Genomic DNA, 19,842 nt, shown 5'->3' with positions numbered 1-19,842 from the left:
AAAAAAAAAAACACAGATGGGGTGGTGGTCAGATCCTGTCCTGTGTGCCCTCCAAGACTGCCAGGACTGTGGTGGGGGCATCTTTGAGGGCACCGACTGCCCTTGAACAGGAGTTCCGAGTAGTAGGCAGGGACTGTTTGAAATGTGAGTGGACGAAAAAATAGTTTAGATGTTTTACCCAAGTAATTCTTTCCCAGAAGTTCTTCCAGACAGATCTTTTTTTTTTTCCCCTCCAAATGCTAAAATGTCCTTCAGAGTTTCCAGCATTTGGAATTTTTATAACCACCTAACCTTGTATTTATTTCAGATCGGCCACATTGACGGAGATCCGAGTCGCAAGGGAGCGTTCCCTGTGTCTTTTGTGCACTTTATTGCTGACTGAATTGCTACTGAAGAAAAACACTTTTAAAAGTCACGTCCTGTTTCATTTTTGGTACCAGTACTCTTGCCAGATAACCTGTTTCATGACTTGTATCCACTTTCTCTAATGCCACTGTTCTGCTTTATAAACTCAAAAAGCAATTTATATATATATCAATGAATTGTTTTTATATTTTGTGTTTTTCATGAAACATTGCTATACTTTTATTAGGAAAAACTCAATTTCCTAAGAGGTGAACTGAAAAGTGATTTCTTTTTTTTTCTGAAAAGTGATTTTAACTACATAATCAAGCCTGAATCTACAGCATTAGCTGAACCTCAAAATAAGTTTTGAGTGTTGGGAAGAAATGCGTCCTGCTTTTCTTGGCCCATTTCTTTAGTTGGTGACCTTTAGCACAGTTATTCTTTTTAGAAAGCCAGTAAACTTTTGCTTTCCAATTCTGCAGCTAACCTGCACTTTCTAGATAAAATGCTTCAGTTCACCTTGAAAGACTTTTTTTTTCTAAAGATACCTTGAAAGATTTCCTTTGAAACCCACCCAACATTTAAAGCAACTTGGGAGTGTACACGTAAGCGTTGTATTTTCCAGCACCTGGTGTGTGAGGTTGCAGCTGTCATTGTATCCTGCATGAGTGTGTAAACTATTGTGAACAAGCCCACCTAAGCCAACTAGAGATGGTTTGCTATGGCCTATGTCAGCTCCAGATTGTATAAAACTGCATTTCCTGAATTCGGTTGAAAACTAAAGATGACGGATTGCGACACGGTTCTTCAAGCTAGTTTATGCGCTTTAGGTGTCCTGGGATTCGCTTTCTCGAGCCCCCTGGTTGCAGCCAGAGTACCATCACCAAGTCCTCGCTGTTTCCTGTCGAGTGTACCGCTGCCTTCCCTCCTAGCTCGAGAGAACGTTTCCTCGATTTAGTGTCTTGTACTTATAGAATATACCAACAGGAATGGTAGTTACACTGTCTTGCAATTTAATCTGTCCACTTGTTTGTAATCACGAACATATCAGAAATCTGTAGGTCCCAGGTAATAAAATAACCCCAGACATCCGGATTTCCTGTTGAAGTCCATCATATCATTCTTCAGCTTAAGCTACTGGGGGCAGGGGGGTAGGGGTTAGGTTATATACAATAAAATAAAAATTCATTAGGTTTAATGAACTTGACTATCATACCTCTACTTAGTCATGGTGAGCGTAAGATTCAGAGTAGGTATGCTGAAAAATTTGGCGCTCTCTGAGAATAAATAGGCATGTGATGCCCACTTAGATTTTTACCAAAAGCGGTAAATTTAAGGATAGGCTTGGAAAGCAAGGCGACGATGCTGTTTCTGCATGTCGACCTAGCAGTAGCAGATGGTACATTTGATTGAAGCAGCCTGTCTTTATTATGCAAGACTCATGTGAGTGTAGAGCTTTTTTTTTTTTTTAATTTCATTGTTGTTTTTGTTTTTTTTTTCATTGATATTATAAAGGAAGACAGAACAAACTGGAATGTTTTATGATGATGTATGGCAATTGCGATTTTTGCCTTTCAAAGTTCCGGGTAAAAATGTGTTAGATCTGTAATTACAGTCTTTATTTCTTTGTTTTTTTAAGCACTACATCTGTTTTCACTAATTGTTCATTTCTGTTTTTGAACCCTTCATTCAGTTAATTCTCTCATAGACTGAAGAACGTAAACAGATGTTTTGCACAGTGCACTTCGTATGTATATTTTAGCACAGCCCTCCCACATCTGTACCTTATACTCAATCAGCCTTTTGCCTACTTGGTGCCAGCTATATAAGGAGTTAAAAGTTGATCCATATCAACAGTGGAGCACCAGTCCCAAACTGATCCATCAGGGTCACTGGTACATACATAAATACCTAGGAAATATTTTCCCAGTCTACAATTTGGTGGTGCTATTGTGCAGTAATTAATATTACTCTTGCCGGAGGAGAAATTATATCAACTTCCCTACTAATGATGTCCTTTCATAGTTATTTGCTCTTTGCAAATTAAAAAAAAAAGCAACCGAGAAAAAGGAAAACACTGTAGATAATCTATTTATATTTAAAGTTTACGTTTTGTGACCTCAGCTGCAGGATTCTGGCATTTGGCATGCCATCCTCCATCAGGTCTGACCTCTAGGGATGGTGACTCAGAAATCTGTCCACGGACTAATGGTTAGCGTGTGATCTGTGAAGGTTGGGAACCACGACTGCAGCCTGGATGCTATCTGAGATGTATGATATTCAATTCATTCACTCAATTATTTCCGTCTAGTTGCAGCGCAACTGTATATATTGTATAACCTAAATCAGTTATTTTCATTGTCCTAATTAGAGCATGTTTAATAAGTTTACTCTTGTTAACTAGTCATCTGACTGGAAAAAAATAAAATACTTTTAAACGGACATGATGTTTTTCATGTTTTTAATCTTTTGAGTGTTCAGTTGCTTCAGTCTGACTCTTTGCAAACCCATGGACTGTAGCTCACCAGGCTCCTCTGTCCATGGAATTTTCCAGGCAAGAATACTGGAGTCGGTTGCCATGCCCTCCTCAAGGGGATCTTCCTGACCCAGGGATCGAACTACCATGTCTCTTTCGTCTCCTGAATTGGCAGGCAAGTTCTCTAGTGCCACCTGGGAAGCCCCCTTTAGTCTTTAGTAAAGCACTGTGTATAAAAAGTCTTAAAAAAAAAAAATACACTAGTCTACTGAACATGAAATTCTTCATAGTGTATGACTTCTAACATGATCAGTAATCTTTGAGGGTTTTCAAAGATAATTACTGTGGTTTATATTGTGGTTTGCTAACAGGTTATCCTGACAATACACCTTTTAAAGTTTCCCTTTTTGTGACCTGAGTTGACAACATCACTGTTTCAAACCAGCCTGATTCGTGGGTCCCTGGACCAGACCTCTGCCTACTTAGAGCTCTGAGCTGGTGAGACTGCATCACCAGCCAGTGCTGGGACAGGTGGCCTGGGTCTTCCTCAGAAAGTTCTCCATGTTCATTACTCACCTAGGGTGCTTCTGTAATACATAAAAGTCATTAGGCTGATTTGTGTCTAAAAGCAACAAATGATGTTGCTCTTTTAGTCCCAGTAGGTAGGTAACTTCAGTGAGTTAATTCCCTGTTAAATAAGACACATTTTACTAGAAAAACAAATGACTGGTATTTTATACACTTGCATTTCCTTCAGAAAATCGAGAGCAAAAGATCGCTCATATTTCCGTTAACAGTTCAACACTGCAGACTGGAAACAAACTATTGAGAAAACAGCTGAACATGAAGCTTACTTTCCCCTTGACTGCAGAATTCAAGGTTTCTCAGAAGTCAATACAGAGTCGAAAGCAGTGGATAAAACTTTGCAGATTGCTTGTGCTTGTTCCTATATTAAGTGAAAAGATACAGTAAAAGAATTAGTCTGTTCCCCAACTAGATCAGACCCTCCTAACACCTGTCCTAAATCTACACACCGCCAGCGTGGGGATGTCCAGGACACGGCCTGCCTGGGTCACCACTTCCTGGGCCCCTTTAGTAACTGCATGCGGTAACACAGGACCCGCGGCCATTGGGAGGGACCCTCACGAGTCAGGACCACGAGGTGCAGGAAAGCGGGGCTGCCGGTGGAGGACACACCCCTCCGCTCACCTGCTTTGCACTGACTCATGTGGCACAAGTGCTGCTTCTGGGCTAACAGCTCACAGCCTGCAGCAGGCTGGTCCGCTGTCTGACCTGCTGTCTGATACACACATTCCCGTTATACCAGGTATCAGACAACGTGGCAGACAGCATCTCTTCTGCCTTCGAAAAATCTAAATAATTTGGTTTAACGAATGAGTAACCAAGGTGACTGAAAACCTTACCAGGCTGTTGCACTGGTAAACCCACAGGCTGTATTCTTGGTTGCTCGCATCTGTGGTCTTCAGAGCCAGTAAGCTCTTCCCTGCCCCGAGACCGTCATCATAACACACCATCCGGATGATTAAATACAGAGCATGCCGATGCAGAACGTCCTGCAGAGGTCAGGGCAAGAAGGACCGTGCTAGTTCTTCACATGCCCACATTTTCCAGCGCAGAATTTACCGTGAGGCTTTAAACAGAACGTATCCATCCGTGGATCTATCTAGCTGAACGTAAGTTTTTACAGGTTTTTCACCAAAAGGGACATTCCGGTGAGCTTGGTTAGGGGCCAGTTTGCCTTTAGAATCATGCCTTCTTACTAAATTCTAAGAAGACTGAGACCATCTAAATTCACGGCCCTGTTTTCTACACCCAACTGACAGCTGCTCTGAATTGGCGTGGGATCCTAAGCTGAAAATGCATGATGGACCAGCCATGGGTGTGGGGTGGGGCAGGGGGTGGGGGTGGGCTTGGGCCCTGTGCTGTGCTAAACTGCTTCAGTCGTGTCTGACTCTGAGACCCTATGGACTACAGCCAGGCTCCTCTGTCCATGGAATTCTCCCGGCAAGAATACTGGAGCGGGTTGCCAGGCCCTCCTCCAAGAGATCTTCCCGACCCAGGGATCGAAGCTTTGTGTCTTACATCTCCTGTATTTGTGTCTTACATCTCTTTGCCACTAGCACCACCTGGGAAGCCCTGGCTTGGGCCCAACGCAGAAGCAAAAGCCTCTAATTATCTACCCTAGGAAACTGGTCACTTTTAAGGCCAGCTGCCAGGAATGATGACAAACCAACCACTCTGCAAACAGGAGCAGATCTAACTACAAGAAGGCCATTCCTGGTCTGAACTCCCCAACACGTAAAACCCACTTTCCCCTTTAATTAAATTACTTACATACTGATCTGATGTGGACACTTTTATACCGTACTTGGAAACTCCCATAATAAATTCTTCCTCCAGAGGAACGAAGGGCAACTTTCCATCTTGCTTTAAAGTAAAAATAAATTACATTTTAAAAAATGATGTTTCCTTCTTGATTCTGATTAGTCAATTTTAGCATCTGGCCATCGCAAACCCAACCCTTTAAAGAATGTGGGGCACACAACAGCCCAGCCCTCTTCTCTCCAAAGAGGCAGAAGAAATACCCTCTCACCTTTTTTTTTTTAGTAAGAAGTCCACAAATTTGACCAGAACTCAGATCCATGCGCTCCATGGTTCTTGTTTGTAAATTGACACTCCTCACAGATACCAGTGGGGCTTATATATTTACACTAGAAAAATGTAAGGCTCCTTTTTCAAAGTTTACAGTAACATCTGCACGTTAAATAATAGGAAACACATTGTAGGAACGGTTCTCAAACAGTTTATATCCTACCCAGGTGTTGATATGTCTGATTCATCCCAGTGTCCCAGGACTTTGGGCGAATAAATACAGCTTGACAAATGATTTTTCAGCTCTTGAAAACATCCATCAGTATTTTGAGCTCTTCAGAAGCAAGGAAGACAGCAGATAATGCCTGATGGTTTTCCTAGCAGATTACATTTTATCTGCTTAGTGTGCCTCACTTGTCTTCTCTAAAATAAATACGATACTGTCAACCATCAGTAGATGTTCCACACGGTCAACGTTTTGTGGAACCATTTGCCTGCACTGAAGAAATTACAGTCATGAGTGGTGTCCACCGACCTTAGTTCTTGGGTCCTCACACGCAAGAATACCCCCAGCCTATCACCTCTCACACAGGGTAAAGCAACTCCAAGAATCCACAGCAATGCTACTGTCAGTTGTAAAGTTCTGACAAGCCCAGTTTTACAGTGCTGTGAGAGATTGAGCAGCCCCTGTCAGTGTGAAAATAATCCTAGTGTACTCTGTCAGGGGGGTGGGCAGTGGGGAGCATTATTAGCAAACTTTCAGGAGACTATTAGTTGTTGCTTGCACGATGTTGGAATGACTATATAGATTCCAAAGTAAAATGCTGGGATAATTGTGTTAGTTGCCTGGTCAACGGAGGATTAGACTGGCTGAATTCCCCTCAGACGGGAGACTTCCTTCAGGAGGCCATGAAACAGCATATGAGCCGAGCTCACCTCCGTGTGTTAAGAAACCACGTGATCTTAAGAGTGACTGACACTCTACAAATTTGGTAAGGGAACCTTCCCGTTGCCGTAACATCCCTTTGTTCATGAACACAAAGATGGGCAGTTCCATCTTCTAGAGACTCGGGGAGCAACTGATTGTGGCCAGCGTCATGCTTCCAGCTCATCCACTCCCTTCACCGCTGAGAGTATCGACCTCACAATACTTTACGCACAAACCTGACACCTCTGTCTTCATTTCACTCTAAATTTTCCTTCGTGATGAATTTATTCTTTTATTTTCTCGGCCAGGATCGAAACCCACCTCACCTCAATCCTTGTTGGAGACAGGGTATGAATAGAGAGATGGGAGTTCAACACCATGAATGAGATTGCTCATTCAAATAACTGGAAATAGTTCCATGGAGACACAGTTAAGACTTGCCAGAGTGTCCTAAAGCTAAGCCTGTAGTTGCACTCACTGCGCTCAGCTCTCCGTTTAAACAAGAGACATCCTCAGTCAGCCCCAGAAAGAGTAAAAAACCACTGTCTGAAGGGAGGAACTAAGTCCTGTGTCCCTCCTCTGACCATAGCAGTCAGTGACACCTTAACAGTGATAAAAGCGTGGCTTCAGGAGAAGCAGTGAAGAGACTGGAAGAGTGGCGTCTGTCTCCAAAGCCACGAATTCACCCCAGGATCTGAGAAAAGTTTTATTTTTATTTTTTTACCTGAGCAACATCTATATAATTTATCAGGTCCAGTGGCCCTTCGAGACATTTCCCCTCTGAGAGTTTCAGTTTCTCAATGGCACCAACATACTTTATTCGAAATTCTGCACAGGTGTCTGAATTGTTGCTTTGTCCTAAAGGTGAAGGAAAAATCGTAAGACTTCAAAAGAAACAGCTGCATTACAGGGTATCTTTAACCCCTCCTTACACAGGAAATCAACTGTATCATTAGAACTAAACCTTTAATAAAAATTAAAAATTTTTAAATGCAAACTTTTTGATGCAATGCAAAAGAACTTGAATTTTCACTAACCTTTCCCTCAGTGACTCACAATGTACTAAATGTATAAAATCTCAGTAGGAATAAATTAAGTATTAATAGCCTTCACTGCTTCATCAAAAAGAAGAAAGCTAAAATGTCAACTTGACAATGATTGAGCACCTTTATAATGCATATGACATTTGATTATTTTTTTGGTTTCTTCTCCCACTTTCCCATGGGAACTTTAACTTTCTTTCCAGATTCAGGAAACCTGATCTACCTCTCCCATTCAGCCAGAAAAGACCAGGCTTGCTTTCCCTCAGTGTAGATGAAGTAATGCCAGACAGGACCAGACGGTAACAGGTGAAGAACTCCACGTGTCATGAAGTCCAGCCAGTACAAGGTACCACAAAGGATTTACAACATCTGACATAGTAAGGGAATACTATGCGGTCATTCTTAGATCTGTTTATGTAATACAAAGATGCCCATGTGTTTAATATTTCAAAGCAGCAGGAAGACAACAGACCTTCTGCTGCCATACCCCCTTTTACACCTCTCCCGCTCTCACCACCTCGCATGGACTGAGCTGTCTGTGATCCCAAAAGCAGAAGGATTTTGTATAACAAATTGAATGTAGTAGGTTTCCAATTAGACACCAGCTAACAGGTGGGTCAGAAGCCACCTTTTGATTTCTAGAGAGCTGTTTCTTTCAGGAGGCTGCTTAAATGTTTCCAAGGGCCAGTGACAGACCCCTGCTTATAACCGTGTGCTCCTGATGTTAACGAGCTGGTACATCTCTGGGTACAAGGCTCCTTAGTCTTTTTAATCAGCAGGACATTGTCCTATCCCCCGCAAACAATGTAACTCCAAAATAATTCACCCTCTGCCAGCCCACTTCTTAACAAAGCTAATCTAATACTTCTAAACTGTCACTACCAAGCAGCCACTCATAATTTCGCTCCACAACCATTTTGAGTAGTTTGCTCCCGCGGCTTTCACCACCCATTCCTCACCCCACCCCACCTTCCACCAGATCCTGGGCCATTTCTGAACTCTTATCAAAAATGACAGAGCAGAGAAAGAAAACCCCAAATACTCAAGAACTCCTTGTCCACTCTGCTAAAACCATGCGAACTTCAGTTAAAAGCTGAGATGATAAATGACCCCACCTCCGTCCATACCTGAGCTCTTGGTGGAATCGGTGTCGAGGCTTGCCACCGTGCTGGACCGTGAGAGGCCCCCAAGGCTGGAGTCTACAGACTGAGAAATAACAATCAAACGAACAAACACAAACATTTTAAACATAATCAGAAGCACTATCTTCTTTCAAGTTTTTTACCAAACATTCAAATGACTTATTTACTATCACTGAGCTAACACATATAAAATCAGGTCAGTTATTCATGCAGATCAACTGGGACAGATTCTTTTGAAGACAAATTCCATAGCAAACTTCAAAAAAACCACAAAAACCCATAATCCCAACTGCTTTTCCCTTAACACAATATTAAGTCTGGGATCAACACTTTCAGTTTAAATTAAAGCCATTACCTCTATAGCCTTATAAGATAGTTGATATTTACATCATATTGAGACTTGAGATTTCACATCACATGTGAACATCTATACTTCACTTTCACATTATTTCCACAGAACCCAAGAAGAACTCTGTGCAGAATGCAGGCAGGAGTGTTCTCCTGTTTAGTAAATGAGTAGAAAGACGCAGAGCGGTGAAGTGATTTACCCAAGGTTACGTCTAGTCACCCCAGATCTCAACCCCATGTCTCCTGACCCTCACCCCAGTATTGCAATGCCTCCAACTACTACCTGGCCCCAGCAGGTAAACACAGGTGGAGCGGCAGACCAGAGAATAACTGTGATGTGAATTACAAAGAAAAACCAACGAAACTGTTCAGCAAAATTCAGAGAATCATATGTGTCAGTGTCGTTTGTTCTACAGAATCATACTTTCAGTGTGCTTAATATTTTAGAAATAAGTAAAAACCTTTGATTAAAAAAAAAATCACTTTTGGGGAATTCCCTGGTGGTCCAGGGGTTAGGACTCAGCACATTTACTGCTGGGGCCAAGAGCTGATCCCTGGTTGGGGAACTAAGATCCTGCAGGCTGCATGGCTTGGCCAAAAAGAAAAAAAAAAAATCACTTTTTTACACTTCAAATCAAAATTACATTTTAGAAGTACAGTCAAATTTTCATATGTTTAATAAGTGAATCAAAACAAATGTAAAAACATATCAAGTCTTCAGTTTTACTACTTCCCTTTCTTAATAATTGCATTTCTGGGAATCTCAAACAAGCTCTATGCATCACGTTGGGCTTCCCTTGTGGCTTAGATAGTAAAGAATCCACCTGCAATACAGGAGACCTGGGTTCAATCCCTGGGCTGGGAAGATCATCTGGAGAAGGGAAAGGCTACCCCCTCCAGTATTCTGGCCTGGAGAATTCCACGGACTGTAGAGTCCATGGGGTCACAGAGTTGGACACAACTGAGTGACCTTCACTTTCAAACAAGAGCAGAGCTGTATGCACAGAGAGGGTCATCATCATGTTTGTGTAGTTCTGACAACCTGGAAAAAACCTGAATATTCAAAGAGTGAAGGAAGGGGACCTGGAATTAAGATGCTGTTACAGAGCCAGGCTGCCTTCTGGGAAGGGAGTAACAGAGCGAGCTTTTGTGCTTCCAGTTATCCCCAGACGCAGGAGAAGGCCAGACCTAGAGATCTCCTGAGCAAGGAGAAAGGGAAGGGAGAAACTGGCCTATTTCCCCTGGTTCTGAATGACAAGAGCAGAAGCTTACTTCATCCTAGAGCACACGTGTAACAGTCGCAGGCCTGCAGACAAGCCACATGAGACTCCCCATCACTTGGGGGAAAGACCTCACTCGGCGGCACAGGTCTTCCTGCATCCCCCCAGCACCCCCCACCCTGCCAGGGCGGCAGGTCCTTGAATCAGCACACGAGCTCTGGTCTGACTCGGCCAGCAGCAGGTCCGTGCGTCTCCCCTTCTCCATTTTCTGAACTAGAAAACAGGAAACTGGGCCCAGTTCAAGCCTATGGGCCTCACACTGAAATAACAGTGAGGCAATTCTCTTCAGGAGTTTAGACGCCTTAAAGGAAAACGTAGTCATCCCATTCCCAGACTGCACAGGTCTCCCAAAATGTCAGGTTTCCGTGGTTCCGGCTACATGCTGAGAGCTCAGCCCTCCCACCTGACGGAAATTCCTGCAGGGCAGTGGTGTCATGTTCTTCCCTGAGTGTGGCTATCCTCACCCAGGGCGCTGCCCACAGGCTGGCAAGAGGCACCCCCTGGAGGTTCTGGGTCTTGGGCTCCTCTCCTGCCACCTGCCTCACCCAGTCCAGGTTCTGGGCACAGACACCTTTCACAATCGGGAGCTCACAAGGGTGAAGAATGATTTTTAAAAGACTTTCTAGTCCTGGGGGCTTCCCTGGTGGGTCAAATGGTAAAAGCATCTGCCTGCAATGCAGGAGACCTGGGTTCGATCCCTGTGTTGGGAAGATCCCCTGGAGAAGGAAATGGCAACCCACTCCAGTATTCTTGCCTGGAGAATTCCCTGGACGGAGGAGCCTGGCAGCTACAGTCCATGGGATTGCAAAGAGTCGGATACGACTGAGCGACTTCAGTTTCAGTTTTCTAGTCCTAGTCCAGTGGGCCCAGTGGGCCAGGACTCAGGACTCTGAGGGCCCTGAACACTCAAATCAGCACATTTGCCTCACTCTCCAACTCACTCCCCATGGTGGACACAGAATTATAATGACATACACACACCTCAAGCCCTAGAATTCAAGACATCAGGTTCCTTGACCGCCTGTCAATTTCCTTGACCAGTATTTCAATGAGACCTCTCACAGGTCCTGATTCATCTACATTAGTGGATTTAAGGACTTCAGAAAAATCTACCAAAGCAAAATCAAATCAAATCAAATGCAGGATGTATCTTGTGCAAAAAAAAAGAATGTAAACACCTCCAGTTTGAAGAATATCAGCAGGTCTGCCATGCTTAGTACCTTTCATGCAGCGTCGCTCAGAAGAAACAGTTCTCACTGTTATGACCGCGGTCTCCGCTCCACCACCTACCTTGCTCTTGGTACTGATTTCACTGCTCTGGGAACTGCTACTGCTGTGGCGCTTTTTGCCTTTCCGAAACATCTCCCACCATAGCTTGATCTGCAGGCGCTCCTCTGGAAGAGCAAGCATTGTTTAGATATATGGAGAGAAACAACTTTAAATCCCTTTACAACATAACAGGAATAAAATAAATAATAACCATCAATTCCTCCCAGTTCCCTGGTATACTCCTTTTCCTTAAAACATAAATATTCCCCACCAACCGACAAAATTTGGATACTATTTCATTCTTATACTTTTCTTGAATCACAAAGTCATCTCTAGAAGTATGAAAAGCACCAATCAGAGGCACCAGACACCTGTCATGTAGTCTCAAAATAGTCAAGTGCCTACCTTCTCTTTAATCAAGCCCAGACGTTAGTAAAACGTGACATATTAGTTTATCAGCCAAGATTCTGAGATCAGTTACTGTCTCCGCTTGCTGTTCTGTCAACAGCAGGGCCAAGAACTGAAAGCACTGACGCCTCTGGGGTTTGGTGCATTTTTCTTTACTATGTTTAGGGAAAGGCAGACATGACAATAACGTCAGGTGCTACCTCTCACCTCATTCCAGTAAGGCTAGGAAGGAGGTGACCTTCAATATTCCAGAGTCAGCCTTATGTAGATCTTGAATGAACTGTTTCTCCTTGCCCATTCATAGGAGCAAGCATATTATACTTGAACAATGATGAACTGGCCAGAGAAACGTTTCATAGGTCAAGTGCTTTCACACTGTCTCACTTAATCCTCACAGCATCTGGAGACACCCGGAATCAGCTCCAAGTGTTCTCTGAGGGTCTGTCTGCGTCCTGTAGCCCGCTGGGCTCTGCCCCAAACCCTCAAAGGGGTTTACAGAAGGGAGGTTAGAATCCACATTTCACAGATGAGGGAACTGTGACCCATCTTTCCAGAGAATGCATGAATTCGAGAAACTAACAAATGTTTACTAAAGACTGATTCTACAGAGGGAAAAAGGGGGTCTGCTTACTGCAGAATCGAATGCTATTCTACCGTCTTCAAAGGTTCCACAGACAGCGGTCTCCAAAGATAGCTTCCTTTCACTCTGACATGGTCAGTTCTTGACAGAAAAACAGGATACCTGATGAAGGAAAAGAATGAGTGCATCAGTGAAGGTCCCTCTCCAATGAAGTTTCTCCCAGTGAGTCTGGAGATACTCCCCTCCTCAACACCACCCCCCAAGTCCATTCACAAGCATCTGACCTTAGACTTGGCTCCTGAGCCCAAGCATTTTGATCAGCCCCATCATCCAATTTATTTCTATATTTTTGCTTCATTTGTGGAGTAGCAAGAACACCCAACTCATTCATTAATTCATTCATTCCTCAGTGGCCAGTGAACCCCCACCAGGTGCTGGGACTACCCCAATGAATAAGACAGATAAAGTCTCCGACCTCAGGGAGCTTATTTTTTATTTATTTTAATTAATTTTATTTTTTTTGGTGTGGGACCTTAGTTCCCCTACCAGGAATCAAACCCATGAACCCTGCACTGGAAGCACGGAGCCCTAACCCCTGGACCACCCGGGAAGTCCAGGGGGCTCATCTTTACAGGGAGTAGCCAGACCAACATGAAAACCAAGTATCAAACACATTATTTGGAAATAATAATTGCTCCAAGGGGAACTAAAGCAAGTTAAGGAGACAGTGATCAAAGGAAAGGATGGCTCTTGGAGACAGAAAAAAAAGATGTTCTGAGGAGGTGACAGCTAAGACCTGAGAGAAGCAGGAGCAGACATGACGTGGAGACGCAGCACTGTGAGAGGAGCATACGGCAAGTGCAGAGGTCCTGAGGGATGCCAGCTGACACGAGGGCCAGTGAGACGCCAGGACGACTAGGAACAGGAGGCGGAGGGACAGGGACAGGCGAGGCAGAGCTACAGAGCGCCTCGCAGGCCACAGCAGAAGCGGGGGTTTTATTCTGGGTTTCACAGGAAGGCTCTGGAAGGTTTCAAAGAGCAGTCAGGTGGCACGATCAAATTTCTGTTTTAGAAAGATGACTGGCTGCTGGGTATGGAACTAGCTACAGAGCTTAAGAGTAAAAAGAGGGAGACTACTGAGAAAGCTTTGGTGGGTGACTTGTTGGATAACTTTGTTGCTGATGAGAGCTTCGCCATTGCAGGATACCTTTCCATTAGAAAAGGCAAGAGAGCCTTATTCCAAGGTCTGCCCCAAACTGGGTAACCCTAGCAGCATAAAGTACCATAATCTGATTGCTTTCAGTGTTACACTTAAAATGTTGTTGTATAGCACATTTAAGCACATTACATTTTAGGTCCATATATATATATATCTCAATTTTAATGATTTTTAAAAATTTGATAGTATTGTTATGGATTCCCAAAGCATCTATTCAAACCCCTAGAATACTAGAATGATTTGAAAGTCACTACATTATAAGGCGTTGGCAACTCCTTAAGACTTTCTTTTTTCATCATTAGTCTAGGAGCTATAGGGGAAAAGCACTTATGAAAGCCTTTGATATCTGCCATTATTTTGATGCATGTTCTTAATTAAGCAAGTCATTCTCATCTCTGAATTATTCATGCATAAAAACGAGGCCAAAGATACCACTTGGATGTTGCACAGACTCATCAAAGGCAGAAATGCCTAAAGCAGAAGCCATCTTCCCCTCCACACCTGCTCCTCTCCTCTCCCTTTCAGTAAATTACATTATCTCTGGTATAAAGTGGGAAACCACCAACCCCTCACTGTCCTCCTGCCCCACATCCAGTTAAACCGAAGACACAGTGATTCTACCATCTGTAGATTATACCCTTCATGAATCAAACAGGGCCTGCACTGTTCTAGACTACGGTTACATAGAAATACTTTTTCACTATCTGATGAAAGTGATAGATCCTTAACCCATAAAAAATGCACAAAGTCTGGAATGCAATTTAAGGAATTCATCAGCCTCCAGGAAAGACATTTCAAGGGAGAGGGACCCTGTCCTGAGACAGGTTGGGTCCTGGGACCTTTTGCTGGACAAATGCCTCCTTGAGCAACAAAATATGAAGAAACTATATGGAACTAAAAATAACCATGTGCATGCATGTACATGTATCTTGGAGGAAAAGCTATGACAAACCTAGACAGCATAGTAAAGAGCAGAGACATGGCTTTGCAGAAAAAGGTCCATATAGTCAAAGCTATGATTTTTCTAGTAGCCATGTACAGATGTGACAGTTGGATCATAAAGAATGCCGAGGGCTGAAGAATTGATGCTTTTGAATTGTGGTGCTGGAGAAGACTCTTGGGAATCTCCTGGACAGCGAAGAAACCAAACCAGTCAATTCTAAAGGGAATCAAAAGTGAATATTCACTGGAAAGACGGATGTTGAAGCGCCAATACTTTGGTAATCTGATGCAAAGAGCTGACTCATTGGAAAAGACTGATACTAGGAAAGATTGAAGGCAAAGGAGAAGGGGGCAACAGAGGATGAAGACAGCAAGATAGCATCACTGACTCAACGGACATGAATTTGAGCAAACTCTGAGAGATAATTGAGGCCAGGAAACCTAGCATGCTGCAGTCCATGGGGTCACAAAGAGTAGAACACAACTCAGCAACTCAATAACAACAATACACGTGCAGTTGGGGCAAATTCTGGACAAGACACAAAAAGACCAAAAACCCAACTACCACTTCTGAAGAGCAAAAACAGGGTACTGCACATGCCTCCTGCACTCACCACCAAGTTCAGTTCAGTTCAGTTGATCAGACGTGTGCGACCCTTTGCGACCCCATGAATCGCAGCACGCCAGGCTTTCCTGTCCATCTCCAACTCCTGGAGCTTGCTCAAACTCATGTCCATCGAGTTGGTGATGCCATCCAACAATCTCATTCTCTGCATCCCTTTCTCCTCCTGCTTGAAATCTTTCCCAGCATCAGGGTCTTTTCAAATAAGTCAGTTCTTCGCATCAGGTGGCCAAAGTATTGGGAGTTTCAACTTCAAAATCAGTCCTTCCAAGGAGCAAGCGTCTTTTAATTTCACGGCTGCAGTCACTGTCTGCAGTGATTTTGGAGCCCAAGCAGAAAGAAAGTCTGTCACTGTTTCCATTGTTTCCCCATCTACTGGCCATGAAGTGCTGGGGCTGGATGCCATGATCTTTGTTTTTTGAATGTTGAGTTTTAAGCCAGCTTTTTCACTCTCCTCTTTCATTTTCATCAAGAGACTTTTAAGTTCCTCTTCACTTTCTGCCATAAGGATGGTGTCATCTGCATATCTGAAGTTACTGATATTTCTCCTGGCAATCTTGCTTCCAGCTTGATCCAGCTGGCATTTCAGCTATGCTTCACCCAGCCTGACATTTCACATGATGTACTCTGCACAGAAGTTAAATAAGCAAGGTGACAATAAGCAAGGAGTACCTTGAGGTACTCCTTTCCCAATTTGGAACTGGTCTGCTGTTCCATGTCTGGGTCTAACTGTTGCTTCTTGACCTGCATACACATTTATCAGGAAGCAGATAAGGTAGTCTGGTATTCCCATCTCTTTAAGAATTTTCCACAGTTTGTTGTGATCCACAGTCAAAGGCTTTGGAGTAGTCAATAAAGCAGATGTTTTTCTGAAACTCTCTTGCATTTTCGATGATCCAACAGATGTTGGCAATTTGACCACCACCAAAGGGGTGGGCAAACCACCTAAAGCCACCCTCCTGCCTGACCCCTAGACACACCCCTACCCTCTGGCCAAGCTTTGCCTGAATTTCTTGACTGGACTCTTACCAATTTCTATTGGTTAGGGAAGGCTGAGACCACTGGTTGGTATCAGTCCTAGCTGGACTTCTTGCCATTTCAAATCTATCACCAAGCTCCAGCTAAAATGATTTATTTAAAACTCAAGTCAGATGCCATGTAACCAACTTAGAATCTTTCACTGGCTCCTCAAAAGTTAAAGCCTGAAGTCAAGGCTCTTTGCCAGGACAAGCACAGTCGGTCCTACATGACCTGGCTCACATCGACCTCTCCAGCCTCGTCTTCCACAATCAGCTTCACACTCACCTGATCTGTAAAGAATGCATGGCTGCTTGAGGTTCTCAGCATGCATTATGTTCCCTGTTTCCACACTTTGCTCCTGCTGTTCCCTCTGCCTACAATACCCTTCTACCTGATCTGCTAACTTCGGTCACCTGTCAAGACTCAATTCAGACTTCTTCTAGAAAGCCTCCAAGCTGGGCTAAGAGATGGTCCTCCACATCTTGATCTTAGCATGAGTCGGCTACTGACTACTTGTAACTATCTCAGAACTGTGAGTGCATCAAAGACCAGGACTAGGTCATCTCTGTATACCCAACGCCTGCCACAGCCTGACAGAGGTCATGCTAGCCAATTAGAGAACTTTCTTGTGAGATAATACCCAGATGACAACCTCCACATACTGAATACCTACCATTTGCTGCCCAGTGCTCACTGCCATATACATAATACATAGAGGTATCTACATGTATATGTATGTGTGTGTGTTTCCCTGGTGGCTCAACAGTAAAGAATTCTCCTGCCAATGTAGGAACCCAGGGGTTGATCCCCAGGTGGGGAAGATCCCCTGGAGAAAGCAATGGCAACCCACTCCAGTATTCTTACCTGGGAAATCTCATGGACAGAGGGGCCTGGAGGGCTAACAGTCCATGCTCAGTAGCTCAGTCGTGGCCGACTCTTTGTGATCCCAAGGACTGTAGCCTGCCTGGTGCTTCCGTCCATGGGATTCTCCGGGCAAGAATACTTGAGTGGGTTGCCATTTCCTTCTTCAGGGGATTCTCCCGACCCAGGGATCAAACCACTGTCTCTTACATCTCATGCATTGGCAGGGAGGTTCTTTATCACTAGCACCACCTGGGAAGCCCATAGTCCATGGAGTCACAACAAAGTCAGACACTACCAAGTGACAAAAAATGCCATATGTCCTTATGCTGTATATATACAGTACTTCTAACTCTCTCTACGTAACAGCAAGGTTGCAATATTACAGCCCCTTTCAAATGAGGCAGCCAAAGCTCTAAGTTTATTAAGCAGCTGCCCAAGGCCACAAGGCTAATAATCAGTTTGGTTCAATCACTTAGTCGTGTCTGACTCTTTATGACCCCATGGACTGCAGCACACTAGGTCTCCCTGTCCATCACCAACTTCCTGGAGCTTACTCAAACTCCTGTTCATAGAGTCAGTGATGCCATCCAACCATCTCATCCTCAGTCGTCCCCTTCTCTCGCCTTCAATCTTTCCCAGCATCAGGGTCTTTTCAAATGAGTCAGTTCTTCGCATCAGGTGGCCAAAGTATTGGAGTTTCAGCTTCAGCATCAGTCCTTCCAATGAATATTCAGGACTGATTTCCTTTAGGATTGACTGGTTGGATCTCCCTGTAGCCCAAGGGACTCTCGAGAGTCTTCTCCACAGTTCAAAAGCATCAATTCTTCAGCGCTCAGCTTTCTTTGTTGTCCAATTCTCATACGATTGAGGCCAAATATGGAGACTTGGTAGAGCTGCCGCCAAAGCTCCTCGCAGACTCCACCCAGCTCCCCAGGTATTCGTCGCCGTCGTGACCGCCTGCCACGTGCAGGAGTGCTGCACAACAGACAGACACAGCCCCAGCCCCGCGCTGCGGGGAAAACCCCAGCGTGCGAAGGAACCGACAGGATCCCGCACAAAAAAAGGAGGCCGCTCTTCGTTGCCCTGAGCTCAGGTCAGGGCCGGGCGCTGGGAACAGCCCAGCGGGTGTTCGCACTCCATCGCCTTCCGACAGGACCCGGCCAGACACCACACCCGTCGTCACCGGGGCCGCAGTCCCACCCTAGACAGGGATCGGCCCAGGACCCTGCCTCCACCCGCAGGCCCAGGCCCGCTGCGTGGCTCCCGCCGCCCGCCTGGCACTGCCCTCAGGACCCGGGGCCCGCTGAAGGCGGGTCCCTGCGGAGACGGCGGCACCACCCATCCGCCCCGCGTCGCTGGCCTCCCCGCCGGCGCCACCCTCGGGGCCCGCGTTCCTGACCACGCCCGGCCCAAGCGCGACGACCGCCGGGCCCTCACCTCTGCGCGGTCTGCGCTCAGGCGTCAGACACCCACCGAATGAGCAGCCCGAAGAGCCGCGGCAGCCCCTCGGGTTCTAATTCCAGCCCCAGCTCTTCCGGGCCCCCGAGCCCCGCCCACCTGATCCCGCCCACCTGATCCCGCCCGAAGTCTCGCGCAGGCGCAGTCCGGATCCCGCCCCAGGTCCCGGGAAGCCTGGGCGGGGAGGAGCCTTGCGAGTTGGGTTCTGCGACCGGAAGTCGGAGGGAGGAGCCTAGTGTCGCGGGCGCCGAGATGACGGAAGTTGTGCTCTCGTGGGATGGAGCGGCAGTGGTTCTTCCGTCTTAGGGTCTCTGTGTCTTTTCTTCTAGTTTAGAAAGACTCCTGCGGCCTGTTGTTCCTCATTCCCGTTTGGACTTCTGAGATGTCCGCGATTCCTGCAGAGGAGAGTGACCAGCTGCTGATCCGACCCCTGTAAGGGACCTGAGAGGGACTGAAGCCGTGACTGTGAGGCGAGGAGGGGAACCCGATGGTTGGCCTCAGTCGCCCCCCGCCCCAGACCCGCTTGCCTCGGCAGCCAGCTCCTGGCTCCAGGCCTCTGCGGCTGCAGCGGTTTGATGAACTGTGAATCGGAAGGGGCCTGCTAGGTTGAATAGGATTTTGCTTTTTCTTTAGTCTCAAGGGAGGAGAGGATGTCGGGTTTGGGGGGCGAGGGCCTATGGTGGGACCGCAGGGCGCTTTCGTATACGCCCAAGAGGGGCGACTCGTGAGGGAACCAGGGATGCTGAGGATGGCAGGGTGAGATGATAACCTGGATAAGGCTGTGACAGCGCGAGGAAGAATTTAACTTGTGCCTTATTAACTTCCAGGACTCATATTTGCCGAAATGCGAGAGGGGAAATACATTAGGGAACTTATGAGTTCCATTCAGAGCTCAAACTTTCCGGGAATAGGGAAGGTAGAAAGTGGGAAAGGTGAAAAGGCAGAAATGTTAGGACAGTATCTCAGTCGCTGATTGACCGTGAGAGGGCTTGTCTTTCATTGGAAATGGCCTTCTGTTAGAGAAGCACCTTATGGACCTGGAATGCTGCTTAGAGAAATGAGAACTTGCCTAACTGCACAGTTTGAATTCACAAACATGTTTATTGTTATACATGAGTTAGCACCAAGTGCACACGTGCATTTTTCCAAAGGTAGAAAGTATCTCCTTCTCTTGTTCATTCAGTAACTCCTTGAGCACCTCCTGGGGATGGAACACAAGTTTGCCTGCCGCTCACTTCGCACCTGTCGTCTCTCCTTGTGTTCAGCAAACTCTGAGCAAGTGTCA

The 19,842-nt window shown here is 45.4% G+C and overlaps 3 protein-coding genes across 7 annotated transcripts in view; 2 read left to right on the top strand and 1 right to left on the bottom strand.

The window, feature by feature from the left end:
* Nucleotides 1–2,787, top strand: part of ASAP2 (ArfGAP with SH3 domain, ankyrin repeat and PH domain 2) — a 155,734-nt gene extending 152,947 nt beyond the window's left edge. For 3 of the 4 annotated variants that reach the window (XM_018055685.1, XM_018055682.1, XM_018055683.1), the window contains one exon: nt 308–859. In XM_018055685.1, coding sequence (XP_017911174.1) covers nt 308–382 — 75 coding nt within the window. In that variant the 3' untranslated portion in view covers nt 383–859. Of the gene's footprint in view, nt 1–307 lie in introns of all 4 variants that reach the window. The other variant, XM_018055681.1, reaches the window with a different exon arrangement.
* Nucleotides 3,437–18,678, bottom strand: ITGB1BP1 (integrin subunit beta 1 binding protein 1). 2 transcript variants are annotated; one of them, XM_018055687.1, is made up of 8 exons: nt 18,537–18,674; nt 12,484–12,594; nt 11,466–11,569; nt 8,533–8,611; nt 7,087–7,220; nt 5,177–5,269; nt 4,246–4,395; nt 3,437–3,767 (listed from the first exon to the last, which is right to left on the bottom strand). In XM_018055687.1, exons 3-8 carry the CDS (start codon nt 11,535–11,537, stop codon nt 3,696–3,698), a joined length of 600 nt encoding a protein of 199 aa, XP_017911176.1. In that variant the 5' UTR covers nt 11,538–11,569; nt 12,484–12,594; nt 18,537–18,674; the 3' UTR covers nt 3,437–3,695. The 2 variants fall into 2 exon arrangements, with proteins under 2 accessions (XP_017911176.1, XP_017911177.1); XM_018055688.1 differs by having other exon boundaries at nt 3,513–3,767; nt 18,573–18,678.
* CPSF3 (cleavage and polyadenylation specific factor 3) overlaps nt 18,711–19,842 on the top strand; it is a 29,972-nt gene continuing 28,840 nt past the window's right edge. The window contains exon 1 of the mRNA XM_005687021.2: nt 18,711–18,989. Coding sequence (XP_005687078.2) covers nt 18,940–18,989 — 50 coding nt within the window. The 5' untranslated portion in view covers nt 18,711–18,939. The remainder of the gene's footprint in view (nt 18,990–19,842) is intronic.

This window comes from Capra hircus, chromosome 11, assembly GCF_001704415.2.
Source record: "Capra hircus breed San Clemente chromosome 11, ASM170441v1, whole genome shotgun sequence".
NCBI lineage: Eukaryota > Metazoa > Chordata > Mammalia > Artiodactyla > Bovidae > Capra > Capra hircus.
The sequence above is the reverse complement of the archived record's forward strand: the minus strand, read 5'-3'. Positions and strand labels throughout refer to the sequence as shown.

Bases quoted from the DNA above. Each gene is read 5' to 3' on its own strand.
- ITGB1BP1 (XM_018055688.1), bottom strand. From the start codon at position 11,537: ATGTTTCGGAAAGGCAAAAAGCGCCACAGCAGTAGCAGTTCCCAGAGC. The intron at 4,396-5,176 runs GTAAGTAATTTA...TGACCTCTGCAG, and splicing joins TGTCCACATCAGATCAGTAT to GACGTTCTGCATCGGCATGC. The intron at 3,768-4,245 runs GTAAGGTTTTCA...CACTTAATATAG, and splicing joins TTTACCAGTGCAACAGCCTG to GAACAAGCACAAGCAATCTG.